Source organism: Osmerus eperlanus, chromosome 22 (genome assembly GCF_963692335.1).
Source record: "Osmerus eperlanus chromosome 22, fOsmEpe2.1, whole genome shotgun sequence".
Taxonomy (NCBI): Eukaryota; Metazoa; Chordata; class Actinopteri; order Osmeriformes; family Osmeridae; genus Osmerus; species Osmerus eperlanus.
The window spans coordinates 6,881,817-6,903,259 of record NC_085039.1 but is presented as its reverse complement, the minus strand read 5'-3'; the positions used below and the strand labels follow the sequence as shown (position 1 = coordinate 6,903,259).

Below are 21,443 nucleotides of genomic sequence, written 5' to 3'. Positions count from 1 at the left end.
TGATGTGCTGCATTTGTTTTGTCTTGTCCAGAGATTGATGGAGCTAGAGGCAGATGCCATGGGTCATGAGCAGCTTTTTGTGGATGAGGCAGGTTTTAACCTCACTAAAACAAGGAGACGTGGCAGGAACATTATTGGACACCGCATGTGATGTAGACAAAATTTTGTGGCCAGACCCAGAGAGACGACACGATGTGGACTGATTTAGTTTTTTTTTAATTTTCAGTGAAATTACTATTTGGTGTTTTGACCTGGAAAAAACACACTTGTGTTTGTTTTGATGTGTGTAAATACACACCAGTACTTGAAGTTTGGATCCCTGTATGTCTACAGAACTACGTATGACAAAAGTATGACCTCAAACTGACATAGCCTACCTTGTGCACAGAGAAAGCAAAAGCCAGATGTGTTTTGTATTCATACCATCAGTGTGTAGTTGGCGCATTGTGTGCTTATTAATGTGATGGCTTGTATTAACTGTTTGATACAAAAATAAAATGTTTACGAAGGTTTGAAGAGTTAAGCAAGGTTTATTAGCTTTTGCAAGATAATTACAATGTTTTGCTGATTTGGTGATGGGTTTTCTTATTTGTGAGTTTTGCAAAAATAGCCAATAGTTACAAAAAATGTGCTTAAGCCATCAGAAAAAACTGTAACATCAACCAATGAGATCTTAATTAAACTCCATTTGTGCAGTGAACTGCAGTTCTTAGTAAAGCCTCTAGATGGCATAGGGGAGTATGGGAATTCATGACTCAGCTTGTATGGTATCGTTAAAAATGTGTCTGACTGTGTCTGATATATTTGGGTGTTACAATGCCAAAGAGAATCCCACTACATAAGTAGAGTCATCCATATTCTGCTTCTGCAGTGCAGGGATGATCACTGATCATGGCTTGATAACCTTTTAAAATATGCTCACCTTGGTCTCAATCAAGTCCTCTGTGCTGTGACCAGCTGTGAGGAATTCTGGAGAGGGAGATGACCTGAGAGTTTCCAGTCTGTGTTACAGGCCTTAGCAATAAGTTATGCCTTTATAAGACCTTCTGATCAGGGACTGTTTATTAGTAGCAATTAGATGAAAATTGAATAAACTTTACAAGGTTGGTTAACAAAAAATGGAGTCTCCTGTTTTAACAATTCCCTTGGCCTTTGTCTGTTTTTTTCTACAACTCCAACCACACTTATATCCCATTGTGAGTATAGAAACAACAGTGGTGTCTCTACATGTCCTCCAGTGAAGGTCCTCGCTGAGCGGAGCTCCTCTGCAGGACCTTTATAAGGGAACGACTCAGGGAACACCTCCCCTGTCTTCATGTTTAGCACTGCTTAATAAAAAAATACAATACTCTGTGCCATCCTGCCCACAAGTGGAAAAAAATCCTGTACCATTTTCAGCTGCTATAACTGGCTGTTTCCTCTGAAATGGATTTCAACATCATGTATTCATTCCACTGTCTTTGGCATTGTGCAGTAATTAATAAATATAAACGTGCTTACGCGTTGCTTAAAGCAAACGTGTCTACGTAACCCCGTATGACTCATGTGTGATTGTAGACATGAATTAATTTACATTATTGCCAAAATGAATTTACCAGTCTGAAATATTAACCATTTAATTAATTATGTGTGTCCCACAAATACAACACAAATGCATCCTGCAGCACATCAGAAAGTCTACATAAAAAAAAGGAACTTAGACATCATAAAGCATAAAATCAATTTTTTACACCTTGATTTGTACATATTAAATATATATCTACATTGATTTATGTTGGGCTCTGACTGGACTACTCCCATGGGCGTAGATTTAGGGGGGGACGCTAGGTACTAGTCCCCACCAATATTTTAAGATGACAAAATTGTCCCCACCAATATTTTAGCGAACTCCTTTGTGCTGTAATTTGGATCGATTCAGAAAAAATATTTTGCACAATATATTTGCAAAACTCATTAGTATTATTGTTCGTCGTCCAGAAAAGTGGAAAATACATTTTCAAGTTATCCAATGCGCCCTCGAGCCTGCGAGACAAGATAATGTAATTTAATTGGCTGAAGTGGCAGTCAGAAACACTTCAGAAACACGAGAGCTGTGTCAGTAGTCTGACACGGTAAACTACTAAATACGCCAGGAAATAATAAAGCCTCATATTAGTATTTCGTTTGGTCTCAGCATTGATATTTTTGACCCTTTTGTGCTTTGCATCTTTCCACTAAAATCAATTTTGTATGAACAAACATTAAAATACACTGCATGACAGTGCCTCCATATTGTGGTACTTACAGTGTATTATTTTATTATAGCTTATAGCTTGCTTTTTTATTAAACAAACTAAATGGCCTTATGTTATTTATCTTATTTACACAACGGCATTTCATTTCTGTCTCTACATGGTCGTCGCCCCCGCTGCCGCCCTACCCCCCCCAAAGCTGTAAACCTAGGGGAAACACTGGCTGTACATAATATACAATATATACCAAAATACTATAAAAGGAGGTGTTTTGTTTGGACTGGGGTTGAGCATGGAATGTCTCTTGCTGCTGTAGCTGCTTCCCGGACAGCATAGCACACCACAACACTGACACCAATACCAACTACAATCCCAAGACATGAGCCCAGTGGTCCATATTGGGCTCCTGCAATCGCCCCAAAGAATGCTGCCACGATTGTAGTAATTATCATAAATAATGGCTTGATGTAGTGCTTCATTACAGCCATACCCGCCTCCTTGTAACCATCTCTAACTACCTCCAGGTCCACTTTCTGATGGCCAAGATCATCCTTTGTCTGCTGCTCTTCGCCACTGACTAGAAAGAACAAACAAACAAAACAGCTTGTTACAATCTGTAGTTAGTTTTGTGATATATTGGTTACAAAACTTGTGCTGTTCACATTTTATAGTGCACATTTCATGATTTTGAATCAACAGATTTGGTGTTTCTATTCTATTCTTGAACAAAATGTTTGTTCTACTCTTCAAAAATGTATGCTTACAGGTAAGTGGAATGTCAAGACTACTCCTCCGCTTCCTCAACCCCTCTTTTGCCTTCATTTCTGTTTTATACAAATCCTCCATATTTTTCAGCTGCCATTCGTATCTTTGTTTCTGTTTTGCCAGACTTTGTTTCATTCTTTCCTCATACATCCTTCTCGTCTCTGACACCTCTCTTGGCATCTTCCTCTCAAACAGATCATAGTACACTTGGGGTAAGAAGAACTCATCAGCGTTGTCCTCCACCATCACCTCAATCTTCTGCAGGAGCTCAGTCACCTGCGTACGATTACTTGAAGGTCCACAAAGAACATGATATCTGCCTCCACATTTCTCCAAAAGTGTTTTTGTACTCTCCATAACCTGTTTGGAGAGAGTCAATGTATCCTCTTCTTCACTAACAAACAGGAGCATAGTGTGTTTCCAAACCCTCTCTGACAAAAGCTCCATGTGGTGCTGGTTGGACTTTTTCTCATTGCCTGAAATCTCTTCCCCTAAGGGCACCACAAGCAGGAGAGCGTGGGGTCCTGGGGGTAACAGAGTCACACTGTTCACTATTTCCTTTTTGATTCGGCTGGACGTGCGTTTCACAGACACTCTGTCCCAACCCGGTGTTTCCACCACAGTCACTGTTCTTCCAGCTACTTCTCCTTGCTTCTTCACACACATGCCTCTGTCTTTCCAGTTCCCTTCTCCCAGGATGTGTCCGGCAACCACACTCTTCCCGGCCCCAACTTTCCCCAGCAGTACAAGTCTAAGATCAGACTGAGGAGTAAGACCCTCTGAGGGAAACAAAAACATAAATAGATTGAACTGTAATTATGTAATTATTTATCCATTTAGCAGACATTTGTATCCAAAATGGACCACCTAAATGCATCCACCTAAACCACTTTTACAGACAAAATGTAAGGATTTTAGAAAATAAGGTTAACGTACCAGAACCTTTTGTTGAGTGCTCAGCTGCCATTTTACAGGTGAGTCAATGCAAGCCTTGTCCTGTCACTTGGTAGTCCTGTCACCTGGACCTGGTTGTCTGCAACACAGATAGCCTACAGTAAATCACTTGTTAAATATGGCCAACTGCACGTAATCAATGTTGTTCTTTATGAATCAACTGAAGAAAAACCCCAATAGAAATTAATCATACATGATGTACAGTAAAGGACTGTGGACAGATAACTTGCTATGTCTTGGTTAGTAGTCACACAGAACGAGAACAGTCGTGTTAAACTGTACCTTTTATAGTTTCTTTGTGTTTTACCTAAATGTCTCGAAGAAAACTATCGCCCGACAGAAAATCTAAATGTAGCAGTGTTCAGCCTATAAACTATCATGGAGTCTTACGTATTCCTGACAGACGAAGCACCCAAGTTAAACTTTCGCTTTCACTTTAGTTTGTAAGCCTTATATAAACAGCATCACGCAACATATTCAACAGAAGTAGTTAAACAGTCTATATAATTTGTAAATTAATTGTAAAATAGCAACATTCAGCAAAAGAAAGAAGATAAAAGCCATATTTGCTCTTCAAAATGTACTACTTCTTCGCCGTTTCCTGTTTTTATCTTGCAGAATGTCAGAGGATCTTTGGTATACTACTGACCCACAATTTATGTTTCTATAGTACCTTACGTATGCATACATTGAAGGCGTAGGGAGACTTGGACAAGTAGCATACGCAGCCATTGTGCGTATGCATAGGCCTATAGCGTGAAGTATATTTCGGCCAATCGGACCATAATTACAAGTTAAACACCATGGACTATTGCACATCTCTACCAGACAAGTACAAGGCATATAACACTGAAATGAATCATATATTGCAATTAAATCTATTTTAAGGCAGATTGAGTCAAAGTAGTTATCAATTTGTAGTTATCAATTTTAAAACTTACAAACGACATAATTTACCTTATTTCTCATGCTACTGCAGGCGAATTCTGTATACCGCAATCATGTTTAGGTGGGGTGTGTCCATTGAAGCAGTTTCCTGGAACTTTGACTTGAAGTATTCACATGACCTACCTGGGACAGGGTTCAAGTTCACAATTGATAAGGAAGTATGACAACTGAACATGACTTTAAAGTATTTTTTCTCTAACAAAAGGGAGTTCAGACATTCACATATATTTTGTTTTAACATGCACAGCATAGTATCTTTGCTGTATGAAACATGGATCTTTATTATTGCAGAACAGTGGAACAATTAGTATTGTAAAATGCAGGGAAAGAGTCTGGTTGTGTAATTGTCATGTCTTTTTTCAGGACTATAGAGGTGTGTCAAAGTAAATCTCCTGATGTCCTGACTGGCTGATCTGATCAGCCAGTCTTGCTTTGACGTTCCTTAAGACACTCCTTCCAGCTTCTTTGACCTGAAGTAAAATCATATGAGGAACACATTCCTGAGTTACCTTGAATAAAGTAAACATACATTTTCTTTAATTGTATTATTGTACTGTATTCAGGTAGTGTTTCCACAATTTGCTTGAGCAGATACATCTTTGTTTAAGATGTAACATGCTCTATGAAGACATTGGTATGATGCATATAGTGATTTAGCCGCACCTAAAATTGTATTATCAACCCCTTCTCATACTCATATATGAGATATATTTACACCTTGCACAACTGACTGTTTGCTGATGTTTGCAGGTTACAGTATCGGCAGTGGACAATCCTCCAGTTTTAAACAGGGATTTTGCAGATCTACTACCATCACACCAAAAAAAATCCAATCACATGAACCCAGAAGTCACCTGAACAGGCGTGCCATACTTCAAGGAAAATTAGCTACACCTTTGTAGGGTTTAATTGGGGGACTTAAGTCACTGGACCATAGATTCCCAGACTGCACCTTGCATTTGGTAAAAAACATAGGAGCACTACCCAATTCATTTTTCATTCACCAAACACTACAGCAGTGCAAACATACAATAGCATATGGACACAGGGCATCGTAAGTGGTTGAAGGGCATATGTAGTACTGTAAATCTGACTGATGAGAATTGTTTTTCGCATCCCAGTCATGCTGAGTGGGGACAAATGGGTCCATTTGACCGAAACTAGTCATTAGTCTGGCCATGAGGATTGCACAAGGTTTGTTTTTTCCAATAGCTCCTGTGCTGTACAGACACACTGAGCGCCTCATGTACGTACATTCGCAAACGTAGCGTTATTAGCGCCATGGCCAACCCGCAGATTGCGCACGCTGTGATACTTCAGTTTACGTCGTATTTACGAAACCTGCAGGTCATCGGGTAATCAGCGCCTTTCTCCGCCCACTATACCGTACATTGCGAGCATTTAAACGCGCAATTGAATGGGCCCCCTTCTCTCTTTCTATCATTGATCAGCCACCAAAGTCAAAACAGTGATGACTGTTTGAAATGATCCCGATGCCAATATTTGTAATGTAGTGAGGAGTTAAACAACTGATAGAATGGAATGTGAACGCTGAGTCGGAGATTCGATGTAATCTTTGATTTCTTCCAGTAACTGTAATATTGCATGGCTGCTTAATCTGTAACGCGTAATGATTTCGTGTTCACTCAACTCAAAAAGTGTGATCCTTGTGGCAAAAAATACTTTGGCCTATGTCTCCTTCGTCTTGCTAGGGTTACGGTTGCCATTTCAACAGGAGGCATATGCGCATCCTTGTTTACGCCTGCTCTTATCAGGCGGAGAATTTTCACCGCAAAATAGAGGTGCGCTTTCACAGGCGGTTTTTGTACATACCGCGGAATACATAATTAGGCGCACTTTACGCATCCCCTCCCATCTCTTCATGGGAAACTCCCACTTTCCCCTTGACCCTCCCGTGAATGCATATGCATGACACGGAAAAGCGCAATTTGCCATTTTCAGTTCAGCGACAGGCAGTCTGCGCTTTTACCTCAGTGCGGAATGTTTGTACATACCTCGCCATGCTTTTACGCGCAAATTGCGAAACAAACACGCCTGAAGTGGGCGCAAAACCGTTAGTACATGAGGCCCTGAGTTTCTATGCAGAGGGAAGAGGTGCTAATCAGCTGACGGCGCATCTTTAGAACGATTAAGAGAAACATAAATTCTACTCAGTTTTTAAAATGTGTTTGAAGGTGTGTGCATGTGTGTACAAATGTTTTTGTCTGTGCTGGGATGAGTCCTCAACTTGGGAGAGCGGTAGAAGAGGTGCTAATCAGCTGAGGGCGCATCTGTGGTACGATTAAGAGAAACTCAAAAAGGGTCGGACTGTCTGTAACTACTGTGCGTAACACAAAGGAAGCATTAATTAATAATTCATTGCATTTCATTTGGCTATTTGACAGTTGCAATTTTCGTCTATTAACATCAACCAAAGAGATCTTTATTCAACTCCATTTGCAGTTCTTAGTAAAGCCTCTAGATGGTAGTTATTAAGAGGATTCTCTTATGGGGAAAAAAGTGTTCAATTTGTGCCCCGCAATCCCTTTGGCGATTCCTACTACATGATGAGACTGCTTTTTATCTGCTTGGTTTGACATTTGTTGTATGTGAGACCATGATGTGCAGGGGTTAATATGAGTCTGGGAATTCATGACTCTGCTTTTATGGTATCTTTTAAAATGTGTCTGACTCATGTTATATTCTGGTGTTATGAAGTTGTCAGTGGTTATCTGTCAGTTACCTCTCTACATTCCTTTACAAAAGTTAATTTAATCTGACATTTTTAACAGTTTACCTCACAACGACGTTGGCAACTATGCCAAAGAGAATCCCACTAGAAGCCCAGTCATCCATATTCTGCTCCTGCAGTTGACCTAAAGACTGCTGCCTGTCACAAATGCAGGGATGATCACTGATCATGGCACTCTTGATAACCTTTTTAAATGTGCTCACCTTGGTCTCAATCAAGTCCTCTGTGCTGTGACCAGCTGTGAGGAATTCTGGAGAGGGAGAAGTCCTGAGAGTTTCCAGTCTGTGTTACAAGCCTTTGCAAAAAGGCTTGTAAGGCTTCTGATCAGGGACTGTTTATTAGTAGCAATTACATGAAAATTGAATGAACTTTACAAGGTTGGTTAACAAATTGGTTGGTCGGTATTCTCTACAACTCCAACCACACTTTTATATAATTTCAGTGAGTATAGAATCCCATTGTGAGTATAGAAACAACAGTGGTGTCTCTACCTGTCCTCCAGTGAAGGTCCTCGCTGAGCGGAGCTCCTCTGCAGGACCTTTATAAGGGAACGAGGCAGGGAACACCTCCCCTGTCTTCACGTTTAGCACTGCTGCTTGTTTACGTCACATTGATTTACAGCGTTTAATAAAAGATGCAATACTCTGTGCAATACTGCCCACAAATGGGGAAAAAAGCCAGTACTATTTTCAGATGCTGTAACTGGCTGTTTTCTCGGAAATGGATTTCAACATCATGTATTCATTCCACTGTCTTTGGCATTGTGCAGTAATTAATAAATGTAAACGTGCTTACGCGTTGCTTAAAACAAAGGCGTCTACATAACCCTGTATGACTCAGGTGTGATTGTAGACATAAATTAATTTACATTTTTGCCAAAACCAGTCTGAAATATTAACCATTTAATGAATTATGTGTGTCCCACAAATACAACACAAATGCATCCTGCAGCACATCAGAAAGTCTACATTTTAAAAAAGGAGCTTAGACATCATAAAGCATGAAATACAATTCATACACCTCGATTTGTACATATTAAATATGTGTATCTACATTGATTTATGTTGGGCTCCAACTGGACTACTCCTGTATCTTTAGGATTTTCTTGGACAAAATGGTTTTAGTAAAATAAATATATATTTTATTAATAACACAATTGCAACTTTCTTGAAAAGGGTAACATGTTTTCATCTTTGCATTGACCTATATTCATGTCTCTTTTCACTAAAATCAATTTTGTATGAACAAACATTAAAATACAGTGCATCCATATTATGGTACTTACAGTATATTCACACTGCTGTACATGAATGCTATTATTTTGCACTTCTGGTTAGATGCTAACAGTATTTCATTGGCTTTATACCCACGCAATTACAATAAAGTTTAATCTTAGCTAATCTAATTATCCTGTCATTAGATAATGTCATTAGATCATGTTACAAGTTATCCTAAAATGCTAATATCACCAAACACCAAACATAACCAATATACAATATATACAAGTCCAAAATACTATAAAAGGAGGTGTTTTGTTTGGACTGAGGTTGAAGAAATTCTCTTGCTGCTGTAGCTGCTTCCCGGACAGCATAGCACAACACAACACTGACAATAATGCCAACTACAATCCCAACACATGAGCCCAGTGGTCCATGTTGGGCTCCTGCAATCGCAGCAAAGAATGCTGCCACGATTGTAGTAATTATCATAAATAATGGCTTGATGTAGCGCCATAAGTATTGAGTTATTGGGGCACCACCTTGATATCTGTTTTAGAGAGACCAAGGAAACCTATAGTTAATATGTAATAATCAGTACTCTGAAGGAATTAATTTGTTATATGAGTAGAGCAGATCATATAACATGAGGGCACTAATTAGGCTACACAAGTTAAAATGATATACAATGATTTATTGAAGTAAATGGAAATATAATGAACAGTACTGCATATGTTATTGTTTGAGAAGAGTTGGATAGAAACATGTTGGATAACAAAATGAACAATGAAATGGTGAAAAGAGTGGGAAGAGGGGTGAAAGGATCAGGCCTTGTCTGGTAACTGTTGTCTGGTAACTTGAAGAGTCTAGCAGTAACCCTAACAATAGTTCGCTTTACTTGTAGTCCAATCAAACACAATATAAATCACTTCATGCCAATGTCACAAGAAATATAGTCGCATTTACTTTTGTCGGTATGTTGATTAGTGGGTCAAAGCAGGCTCTGTTTAAGTCCTTAGAGTTCGATCAAAGGTCCTTTTGTCAAAGTATTCCTTTCAATCCGGTGACTGAGTTTGGTTTTCTCAGTCAGTTTGTGTAGGTGAGATAGTTCATTGGTCAATTCCTCGGCTTGGGTGTTATCCAAGCTGATTCACAGAGAGGTGTGAATGGAATGTAAGGATTGTGGCCTTCAAATGTTCCCACCTTGCATATACTTTATATTGATACACAACATTGATAAATGGTTTTGTTAGTAGATTACAATAAGTTGGATACCAAGGTTGTCTGACTCATCATAACGTAACATGAAAGGAAGTTACATTAAAACATCAAATTAAATCAACACAGTATAAAAGGGAAATATACTTTCCCCCCCAACCCTCGGGGGAGGGAGACAGATGGTCACGTATTAACCCTTTGAAGCTCCTCCAGAGAGATAAGATGTCTTATAAGACATTGTATAATGCAAAGTTGGGGTTCTTCAAACAGTCACACGTTTACAAATTTCCTGTTTGGTTTTGTAGACTGAAATCAAATTTCCACTTCCATAAACGCCACTGATGCAGCTTCAAAGATTGGCTGTGCGCAGGGGGAAAAAGTGAATTGTCTTCATGGATTCATCTTTTGGGTAGACTTAATCCATTGATAGAACAAACTATAGAACAAAAAAGCAGAGTAGAGTTCAATTCATGTAACTCTCTACTGGCTCTGACTTTATCTTGTTCTGATAAAAACAATATATTTTGAGCCAGCTGTATGTCTTTACCCCAATTACCAACCTTTCATTTTCTGACAGAGGTGCGCCCCTAGTGCACAAAAAAATCAAACAAAACTGTGAAAAAGTGAAATGGCTTCTATAGTAATCGTTCATTGAAACCTTGTCCATCTCCTTTCAACCCTCTTTGAGTGTCTTGAAGTTCCTATTCAGACGACATTGCTTGTTCTTCATCTCCTTGTAGTGTGGGATCTGAGTTCACTAAAAATAACGAACAAATACACAGAAGGTTAAAACCAAATAGCTTCCTACCATCACAGGCTAGTGTAATACTTGTGTTAGGCTAAAACTGAGCGCAGTGCATTGGGTCAACACAAATTTAGTTTACTTACAGCTAGGAAGCCTTTCCATACTTTTCCTCCTCCTCATCCCCTCTTTATGCATTCTTTCTGTTTTATACCAATCAATCTCCTGCTCCAACTCTTTTAGACGGTTTTCATATCTCATGTTCTCATGTTTCAGTTTCTCAACCCGGTCTTCATAAGTTCTTCTCTTCTTCTCAAACAGTTCATAGTACACTCGAGGTAAGAAGACCTCGTCAGAGTTTCTCTCCACCATTTTGTCAATCTTCTGCAGGAACTCAGACACCTGCATAGGTTTACTTGTAGGTCCACAAACTACATGATATCTGCCTTCACATTTCTCCAAAAGGCCTCTTGCACTCTCGATAACATTTGAGTGGGCATATTTGTTCTTCTCAGTCTCACTAACAAACAGGACCATGGTGTGCTTCCAAACCCTCTCTGACAAAAGCTCCATGTGGTGCTGGATTGACTTTCTCTCATTACCTGAGAGTTCTTCTCTTAACGGTACCACTAGCAGGAGAGCGTGGGGTCCTGGGGGACAGTCACACTTTTTTCAATTTCTTTTTTGATTTGGTGGGACGTGCTCTTCAAGGACATGGGGTCCCATCCCGGTGTGTCCACCACAGTCACTGTTCTTCCAGACACTTCTCCTTGCTTCTTCACACACATGCCTCGGTCTTTCCAGTTCTCTTGTCCAAGAATATTTCTAGCAAATACACTCTTCCCAGCCCCAACTTTACCCAGCAGCACGAGTCGAAGATCTGACTGGGGAATAAGACCCCCTGAGGAAAACAAAAACAGAAGCAGACACTTTTATCCCCAAAAGACATACAGGGGGCACTTGAACCTGCAACCACTTGACCTGCAGTCAGATTGCTCTACCACTGAGCTGTATACCCATCCACCTAAACCACTTTTACAGACAAAATGTAAAGATTTGAGAAAATATGGTTAACGTACCAGAACCTTTTGTTGAGTGCTCAGCTGCCATTTTACAGGTGAGTCAACGCAAGCCTAGTCCTGTCACCTGGTAGTCCTGTCACCTGGTGGACATGGTTGTCTGCAACACAGATAGCCTACAGTAAATCACTTGTTAAATATGGCCCACTGCCCTCTATAGAGGCACATATCATACAATGCTGTTCTCTATAAATCAACTGAAGAAAAAACCCAATAGAAATTCATCATACATGACGTACAGTAAAGGACTATGGACAGATAACTTGCTATTTCATGGTTAATAGTCACACAGAACGAGAACACTCGTGTTAAATTGTACCTGTAATAGTTTCTTTGAGTTCAACAAAAATGTCATGAATCTCGAAGAAAAGTATCGCCTGACAGAGAAAATCAAAATGTAGCAGTGTTCAGCCTAAAAACTATCATGGAGTCTTATGTGTATTCCTGACAGACGAAGTGCTCAAGTTACACTTTCGCTTTCAAGTTTGTTTATGTAAGCCTTATATGAACAGCACCACGGGAAACATTTAACAGAAGTAGTTAAACAGTCTATATAATTAGCTAATTAATTGGAAAATAGCAACATTCAGCAAGAGATGAATGTTAGTCTACAACTTTTTTTGCGAATTACTAATGAGTGCAGTCGACGTTGCCTCGCTCACATCGACCAGCAAATCCAACTGGGAATCATTTGCCACACCCTACCCTCTATACGTGACCTGAAGTAAACTAGTAGTACAAGATTACCATAGGTTCTAGGAAATGGAACACACCATTACTGTAATGAGAGACATTACAGAACAATCGAGGGGGGAATTCTTACAGAATTCATTCACAGTTTATTGTCAACATCTAATTTTATCTTTTGGAATTTTTTTCAGTAGGCTACAATGTGACAATTGTTCCATTGCATGATAGGGAAGCATATTGGACTCACATCTTTAGATTAAGTAGCACTGTGTTTAATTTGACCCTTAGTAAAATACATATATCATTTCAGTTTTTTCAATTAAATTTTTATTGAGAATCAACTCGCAGTGCACAATGTGTCGAGCATGTACCACTGAATTGTGTTGATTTTACACAGATTGGGCAGACTCAATATGAAGATAATATAAAGCTAATATACACATACAAGTACCAACCATTAAGTCACAAGAACATCACATACTGTAGATAATACTGATGTGTCCTCAGCCATTTGACTCATTGTACAGACGGATAGCCTGATGGAGGAATGAATTGCTGAGTCTTTTTTTAAATGATCTTTGATTACATTCAAATGAGAGAAACACAAGCAGCACAAGCATTGATAATTACTCCAACACATTGGGTTTCATCCTTTATATAAGTGGGAAGTGTATGCAACCAGTGATAGCAGCAGTTAGGTGTTAGGTGGCTGAGCGGTTAGGGAAGTGGGCTAGTAATCTGAAGGTTGCCAGTTCGATTCCCGGCCATGCCAAATGACGTTGTGTCCTTGGGCAAGGCACTTCACCCTACTTGCCTCTGGGGGAATGTCCCTGTACTTACTGTAAGTCGCTCTGGATAAGAGCGTCTGCTAAATGACTAAATGTAAATAATGTAAATATGACAGTTAAAATTAACAAAGTGATCATGGCAGTTTTGCTGTTTTGGTTGGTCGATCATTCCGTATACATAAACTGTTGCAAGGTCAAACTTCTGGATAAGATCTTCCAGCTTCATGTCATTATACTGCTCTGCTTTCAGCCAGTGGAATTTGTCTCCTGAATATTTATTCACTTCAAAGACAAAATGACGGACACACACCTTACAAGTTCAAAGTCCGCACCACAAATGCAAATGTCGGTAGCAGAGCCAAGCCTGCTGTAGGGTGAGGCTGGTAGCAAAGCCAAACCTTTAGCACTGTGTAGACACACTGGAGCATCACAGTATCAACAAATGAACATAAGAATACTGTAGGATAGGTGGTTTAACAGTTACCAGGCATGAGACTCCGATTGTGGCGGATGAGTCCTCGACTCCTCAGGGTCACGTCTTAACAGGAAGCACGGGCAGATCCCCCGGGGTGCCTGGATAGGAGATAGCACTTGAGAGCTGGGGAAAGTGTGTGGGGGGGGCACTCCAGCATCTCACTCGTACCATGAGGCCTTATCGCAGAGGCCTTTGCTGCATGTCTTTCCCTCGCTGACTCCCTGGGTTTCCTGTCACACTTAACTATCTGTCCAATAAAGCATGAAAAATACAAAAAGAATATTGGCCCTATTAACAAAACAAAAAAATGGTGGGAGGGTTTGGCAAGAACATGAGAATACAATAACAGGTCAACTTGAGGTTTATCTATGCAGTGAAAATGAGTGAAGAAGTGGAGTAGGTATGGTCTTCTCATCCCAAACCTCAGTTAGGCTCTATCTAATTCCTTAAACACACACACTCACATACAGTGCACATTCACTTGTAAGTGTTCCAGTAGCAACATGTATGACTACAGAGTTCAATTGTTTTTTTTGTTTTGTATTTATGATGGCTGACTCCCTATTTCAGCAATTAAGTCAAAGCTTACCCTAACCCTATTCTTTTTTATCCAAGGTACAATTTGTTTTATGGCTGACTTATTCATGTAGATTGTTGAAACTCCTTTGAAAGCAACCTTTAGAAGCATACGGTTTCAAAGTATGTCCATCCATTGTTGAAAAAGCATCCAATATAATATTTATAGAATTTGTTCTATTGACTATAATAAAACACTACCTGCTGCTTTTCATTCTCAACTCTATGCTTAAAATCCCCCTGAACCAGCAACGACTAGCTTTTTTACTTGTAATCTATAGGTCTACTTACAGTATATCTGGAACTACACAGCAGATTATTTAGTAGAAGACACACAGCAAGCTAGTTGCTTAAAGTTTCTTAACCCTCGTGCTGCCTTCGGGTCACATGACCCAAAGGTTCACAACGAACCATCGTTGTGTTTACCCAATTTCACCCAATACAAAAACAAATAAAAATAATTTTCTTTTAACCATCGCAATGTGGGGGGTCTGAGACAGCCCGACAGTTAAAAGAAAATGCTTCACTTTGTTTTTGTATGAGGTAAATTTGTCGCAATACGACAGTGGGTCACAATGACTGATGGGTCAGAATGACCCGAAGATAACACAAGGGTTAAATATATTAGTGTGATTGTCATTTTCAACTCACTTTTGGTCTTTTTTGAACCGTAATTGCGAACAAGCTCAGATATTTGCTCTTCAAAATGTAGTACTTCTTTGTCGTTTCCTATTTTTATCTTGCATTATGTCAGAGGATCTTTGGTATACTACTGACCCACAATTTCTGTTTGTATGCATACTTTGAAGGCCTAGGGAGACTACGCACCATACAAATCAGGATATATTTGGCAGCCATTGTGCTTATGCATAGGCCTACACATACTTAGCATGAAGTATATTTAGGCGTTTAGGCTTGCAGTTGACTGGAGAGGCGCATAGACTGTCCGAGGGAACCCAACTGCTGTTGACAAACCGTGACGTACTAAATCTTTGTCTGGGATAATAAACAGTAGTATGGGTACTGGGATGCACCCAGTGGTAGTGCCTGAAGAGGTGCATTACAGCATTACACATTGAGACAACTAACTCCATTACATATCATATATATTATCTTTTAGCTGAATAAAACAGATTTAGTGGATGGAAACATTTTAATAAATGATAAGCTAAACAATTTTGACGACTATACAATTTTTGCAAATCCAATATAGCCTTCACAATGCACAATATAACATGATCTTGAACATGGAACCCCTGTACGTGCACCCCACCTTTCTAACCATTCCTATCTTTATATTTTCAGCAACACAGAATCCATATATTTATTCAGTTTCATTATATTACATTATTTGAATAACTCCTGCTTAGTGTAAAGGCTTAGTGTTACATGCGTAATGTTGCTTTAGTATATGGAATTATCAGCCATTACACCATTACAGATCACAAATAGTCAAGTAAAAGATGGAAATATTACAGAAATCCCAGTAATATAATCTTAGATGAGAAGATTCACACACAAAACCAGCTGTGACATTCTTTGCATTTCAGTTTAGCAATACTTGTCTTTGTACTCTCTTCTCTCTCTTAGAGATGTAAAAACTTGTGTAGAAAATGTTACAGTCCCCTGGCTGTAATACCACAGGTTGCTCCTTCAGTTTTTGAGCCCAATCATATGGTGCATGAATTAGAAGCTAACACAGACCATATAGTTACTTAAAACACATAGTCACTGAGAAGGGGCATGTTATAAAACAACATATAGAAAACATATATTATCCTTAATATGGATATCAGTTTCAGTTTACAAAATAATATCCCATTGTCTGGATGCCATCGATATCAGATGTATTGGAAACCCTATTAATCAGTGAGTCATGCATTGATATCAACACATTGATAAAGTACAAAATAAAATAACAATATGTTGTTCTGTCTGTATACAGTGCTGAGTGTAACATGACCGACAGCTCAACTTGTAAAAAATAATACACACAAGGCCGTCTAATCCAGCATCAAAACACGTATATAAAAAGGGAGGTGAAAAATATTCTATTTAACAATATACACAGGCATAATGGACAGCCTTTCACGCAACATATAAAGATGCAGATTTATTTGAGTCGTCACCTCATACCAGGAATTTGGCTTTTGGGCGAGATGTCTGTTGTTTTACTGACTGCCGCACAAATACCAAAGCTCACAAGAACACCAACAGCAATGCCGAATACAATCCCAACACATGAGCCCAGGGGTCCATATTGTGCCCCTGCAATTGCCCCAAAGAATCCTCCAATAATTGCAAATAAGATCAGTGATATTGTATTTAAATTGTATATCATTAAAGACTTCCCCACCTCCATCGAAACAACTTTGACTGTCTCTTGGTCCACTTTCTGACAGCCATGATCATCCTTAGTCTTCTGCTCCTCTGTGCTGACTACAAGGAACACACATAAAAACAAAAGGTTCAAATCAGAATATAATCATTGGGTATTTACATGTCAGAAGTGTACTGCAGTTGAATGTTTCATACATTGTATTCCACACAGATTTGTTACGATTTTACAAATGGATTATGCTTACACTCAGGTGAAACATCCATGCTATTCCTCCTCTTCCTCAACTCTGTGTTTGCTTTAGTCTGTGTTAGCTGGAGCTCGTAACTCTGTTTTAGTTTCTCCTCCCGGTCTTCATAAGTTGTTCTCGTTCTCTCAAACAGTTCATAGTACACTTGGGGTAAGAAGAAATCATCAGCGTTGTCCTTCACCATCCCCTCAATGTTCAGCAGGAGCTCAGACACCTGCGTACGATTACTTGTAGGTCCACAAAGAACATTATGTCTGCCTCCACATTTCTCCAAAAGGTCTCTTGTACTCTCTTTAACCTGCTCAAAAGGAGTGACTTTATCCTCTTCCTCAGTCTCACTAACAAACACGAGCATAGTGTGTTTCCAAACCCTCTCTGACAAAAGCTCCATGTGGTCCTGGACAGACTTTTTCTCATCGTCTGAAATCTCTTCCCCTAAGGGCACCACAAGCAGGAGAGCGTGGGGTCCTGGGGGTAACAGAGTCACACTGTTCACTATTTCCTTTTTGATTCGGCTGGACGTGCGTTTCACAGACATTTTGTCCCAGCCCGGTGTTTCCACCACAGTCACTGTTCTTCCAGCTACTTCTCCTTCCGTCTTCACACACATGTCTTTGTCTTTCCAGTTCCCTTGGCCCAGGATGTGTCCGGCAACCACACTCTTCCCTGCCCCAACTTTCCCCAGCAAAACGATTCGAAGATCTGACTGAGGAGAAAGATCGCCTGAGGGGGGAGAAAAAACAGAAAAGGATTTAACTACTTCACAAACACAAATAAATAAACAATTGTACAACAATGTTTAAAGAGTTAATTGACTAAAAGTGGATAAAAGGGGATACACATTTGTAGAAGCAGGTGGGTTAGCATACCAGAAAACTTTCTTGAAATGTCAGCCGCCATTGTCCAGGTGGGGAGTTTTGTTTACAACCTGGGAGAAGTCCAAAGTCTCATCTTAAAATGAAAAACAAAGTAATCTTCAAATTAGCAATGCTATCCTCGTATAAGTCAATCGCTGTTTGTATATAAACAATTACAAATAGGCCTCATTTATCATATTTCACATAAGTGAGTAAAAGCGTCATTGGATTTCATCATACTGTGGACGTTACATCATTTTGTTCCTTTCCTGGTTTTCATATCAAGAATAATTGTAATTTGAGAAGCAAATATGAATGCTATAGCATACTAAATTGTACGCACTAGTACAATAATAAGTGTACTCTACAACCCCACAAAGACTAAAAAACACTTTAAACCAGTTACCATGTGTTCATTAGCCAGGCGGACTAAAATTACAAGTTACACACCATGGACTATTGCACATCTCTACCAGAGAAGGTACAAGGCATATAACACTGAAATGAATCATATATTGCAATTAAATCTATTTCAAGGCAGATTGAGTCAAAGTAGTCATCAATTTTAAAACTTACAAACAACATAATTTACCTTATTTATCAAGCTACTGCAGGCGACTTCTGTATACTGCAATCATGTTTAAAGAGGTGTGTCCATGGAAGCAGTTTCCTGGAACTGACTTGAAGTATTCACATGATTTACCTGGGACAGGGTTCAAGTTCACAATTGATAAGGAAGTATGACAACTGAACAAGACTTTAAAGTATTCTTTCTCAAATGAAAGGGAGTTCAGACATTCACATATATTTTGTTTTAACATGCCCAGTACATCTTTGCTCTATGAAACATGGATATGTATTATTGCAGAACAGTGGAACTATTAGTATTGTAAAAAAGAGTCTGGTTGTGTAATTGTCATGTCTTTTTTTCAGGACTATAGAGGTGTGTCAAAGTAAATCTCCTGATCTGGATCAGCCAGTCTTGCTTTGACGTTCCTTAAGACACTCCTTCCAGCGTCTTAGACCTGAAGTAAATTCATATGAGGCAAACATTCCTGAGAGACTCATGAGAGTCTCTCAGGAATGCAAGGCTTTCTCATGCAAGTCATGCATGAGCAATCCCAAGAGTCCCTGGCTTTACATCTTTATCTGGAGAAATTATTAAAATGATCTGAACATAACTCCTGAGAGGTTCATATTTCAGATATTAACACAACTGGAAAATAGGCTATTTGGTGTTGTATTACATTTATTGGAAGTTTCTACAATCATAAAGAATACAAATTTAATATTTGACATGCTATATTAAGACATAGTTCTTAAACTTGGCAGAACAGCAAAGCTACTAGTGTTGTTGAATGTTGCAAGGAAATAGTCATAGTTAAAAAGCCTTGGATCTAGTATGACTTTGCAAGTGATTTCCACTGTCAATGGGGATGAAATCACCCACTCATAAGCTTTACACAATAATTCATATCACATTTCATTCTCTTCTAAGTTTGATGCACTCCTAATGCCTTTCCTAAAAAGTCTGGGAAACGTAAGGATGCATAGCTGGTTTCACACTTTTATATTGAAAAAACGTTTTTAAATGCACAGTATATATGTTTGCTCACAGTGTTCCTCGATGGATGTTATACTGTACATTTGTCGTACTGGATCCATATCTATAGATCAAATTGTATTCTATTCTACCCAATATCTGGCCAATAGTTTTTCAAGTCAACCTGCAATAGCCCAGGATGTATCCAACAAGCCCAATAGCAGCACATATAATGACATATGTTATTCCCTCACTTATGTGTAACGGAATAACGGAGTCGACTTCAAATAAAAACGTAACAAGTACACCAATTGCTATTACACAAAACGAGATCATGGCAAATCTTATGTTCCGGTGAATCTCTGCCTGTTTTTTCTGTAGTTGTACCCTTATGTCTTCTATTTCCTGCATCTTCTCATCCAAAGTATCTCTTGTTCTACTTGTCTCTTTTTGTAATCTCTCAATGTCTGCCATTATCCTATCAAAATACTCTTTCAGCTCATGTTGGTTTTGTATCTTTTGATGCAGCTCAGATCTCAGGTCCTCAAGTCTGTACCTAACCACATGTTGCTCCATGTTTCTGTCCATATCTGCTCTTAAGAGGCCAAACTTCTTGCTGAAGTCCTCCAGGTCCATTTTTTGGTACAGTTCAGCTTTGAGCCTTGACAGTTTGTTCCCCAGATCTTCACTCACTTTAAACAACAACGTGAAAAAGTTAGAAGTGTTTGATTTCACATGGCTGCCAACAGACATTCATTTAGTTGTTTTCCGGTTTTCAGTAGAAGCAGGTAAGACATTTAGCTAGTAGCATAACTTGAATACTGGTACTATTTACACTTTCAATCTAAGAATTGTAATTGTGTTCCTGAAGCATACTCACTGTTGGGGGGAAGGAACTCATAGCTGCCCTTTATCTTCTTGACCCAAGGTCTTGTCCCAGGTACAGGAGACGGTTTGATTGCAGTTGGCTCACTCATGTTGACACGATAGGACATGCAGTAGCCTAAATTGTGCAGCCTTTTTCGTTAGTGCTCTGAATTGAGTCCCCATAGCAGGCGTGCTCCCCTCTGCACAAATCCTCAGCTGGAAAATTACAGGCTATATTACACACTGCCATAGTCAACATGCCCCCGGGACGCGATCCGGACGCATGAAATACAGGACTGCTTCTCCCTGTCTACCTCCCTGTCACCTCCCTGCCAAAGCAAATTCCTTGTCTGTGTAAACATTCATGGCGAATAAATCCTTTTCTGATTCTGATTCTGATCTAATGGGGATAATAATTGTGAAGTGAAATTATTATTATAATTTTTTTTTTTTTTTACTATGCCTATCTCATTGTTACCTCTCGATGGGTTAACCCATAGAACAGACCAGCTGCTTCTGTTAAATACTCTGTCAAGAGTTCCTCCTGTGCCTCACTGAAGACTTTCTGACTACTACGGTAGCCTACATGGGGCCTCTCACTTGAACCCTCCTCTCTGAGCTTCTGTGCAGCTTTAACATATCTGTATAGTGTAACGTGACAGATTGAATGGGCCTTGGCCACTGATCTCACAGAATCTCCCTTCCTGACTTCAATTGCAGCCTTTCTCAGAATTTCTGCAGGGACACCCCTGTTTGTTTTGCGCTTCCACTGCCTTGGCATGCTAGAAAAAAGGTGAAAAGTACAAAAACCATATTGAGTCATCATAAGGGGATGGTTGTAAATTTTTTTATGAACTGTTACAACCATCCCCACAACGACCAGCCATTACATAGCTAACTGTTTAAGGTATGTGGGTTTGAAGTTAGCATGAATGCTAAGCATCAAATTAAACTAGAGAAACGGCTCCATTAGGTGATATAAATTGCAACATTGCATCTACAATACAATAAACGCTAGGCAAATAACAATCTTGATTTAAAAAAATACTTTCTTACCTGAAAATCTGTTTTTTTGGTTGTAATTTTTTTGTGTTGCTAACAAAGAACTGCCACTTCTCATTTCCTGCTTGGAAAGGAAGTGGGAGTCTACGAT

The 21,443-nt window shown here is 39.3% G+C and overlaps 2 protein-coding genes and 1 long non-coding RNA gene across 3 annotated transcripts; all 3 read right to left on the bottom strand.

Annotated features, from left to right (window-relative positions):
- Nucleotides 1-2,428: 2,428 nt before the first annotated feature.
- Nucleotides 2,429-4,925, bottom strand: LOC134009016 (GTPase IMAP family member 4-like). Its single transcript, XM_062448650.1, has 4 exons — nt 4,908-4,925; nt 3,933-4,029; nt 2,996-3,775; nt 2,429-2,808 (listed from the first exon to the last, which is right to left on the bottom strand). Exons 2-4 carry the CDS (start codon nt 3,961-3,963, stop codon nt 2,486-2,488), a joined length of 1,134 nt encoding a protein of 377 aa, XP_062304634.1. The 5' UTR covers nt 3,964-4,029; nt 4,908-4,925; the 3' UTR covers nt 2,429-2,485.
- Nucleotides 4,926-9,569: 4,644 nt separating this feature from the next.
- Nucleotides 9,570-12,378, bottom strand: LOC134008717 (uncharacterized). Its single transcript, XR_009928177.1, has 4 exons — nt 12,226-12,378; nt 11,907-12,006; nt 10,974-11,728; nt 9,570-10,842 (listed from the first exon to the last, which is right to left on the bottom strand). It is a non-coding gene; the product is annotated as an uncharacterized LOC134008717 (long non-coding RNA).
- A 3,191-nt stretch (nt 12,379-15,569) lies between these two features.
- Nucleotides 15,570-18,654, bottom strand: LOC134009017 (GTPase IMAP family member 4-like). Its single transcript, XM_062448651.1, has 4 exons — nt 18,473-18,654; nt 17,893-17,974; nt 17,021-17,746; nt 15,570-16,874 (listed from the first exon to the last, which is right to left on the bottom strand). The coding sequence occupies exons 2-4, from the start codon at nt 17,921-17,923 to the stop codon at nt 16,561-16,563; spliced, it is 1,071 nt and encodes a 356-aa protein (XP_062304635.1). The 5' UTR covers nt 17,924-17,974; nt 18,473-18,654; the 3' UTR covers nt 15,570-16,560.
- Between the last annotated feature and the right edge of the window lie 2,789 nt (nt 18,655-21,443).

Coding starts and splice junctions, on each gene's coding strand:
- LOC134009017 (XM_062448651.1), bottom strand. CDS start 17,923: ATGGCGGCTGACATTTCAAGAAAGTTTTCTG. Junction 17,747..17,892: donor CATTTCAAGAAAGTTTTCTG/GTATGCTAACCC, acceptor CTCCCCCCTCAG/GCGATCTTTCTCCTCAGTCA. Junction 16,875..17,020: donor CATGGATGTTTCACCTGAGT/GTAAGCATAATC, acceptor TGTTCCTTGTAG/TCAGCACAGAGGAGCAGAAG.
- LOC134009016 (XM_062448650.1), bottom strand. CDS start 3,963: ATGGCAGCTGAGCACTCAACAAAAGGTTCTG. Junction 3,776..3,932: donor GCACTCAACAAAAGGTTCTG/GTACGTTAACCT, acceptor TGTTTCCCTCAG/AGGGTCTTACTCCTCAGTCT. Junction 2,809..2,995: donor TCTTGACATTCCACTTACCT/GTAAGCATACAT, acceptor TGTTCTTTCTAG/TCAGTGGCGAAGAGCAGCAG.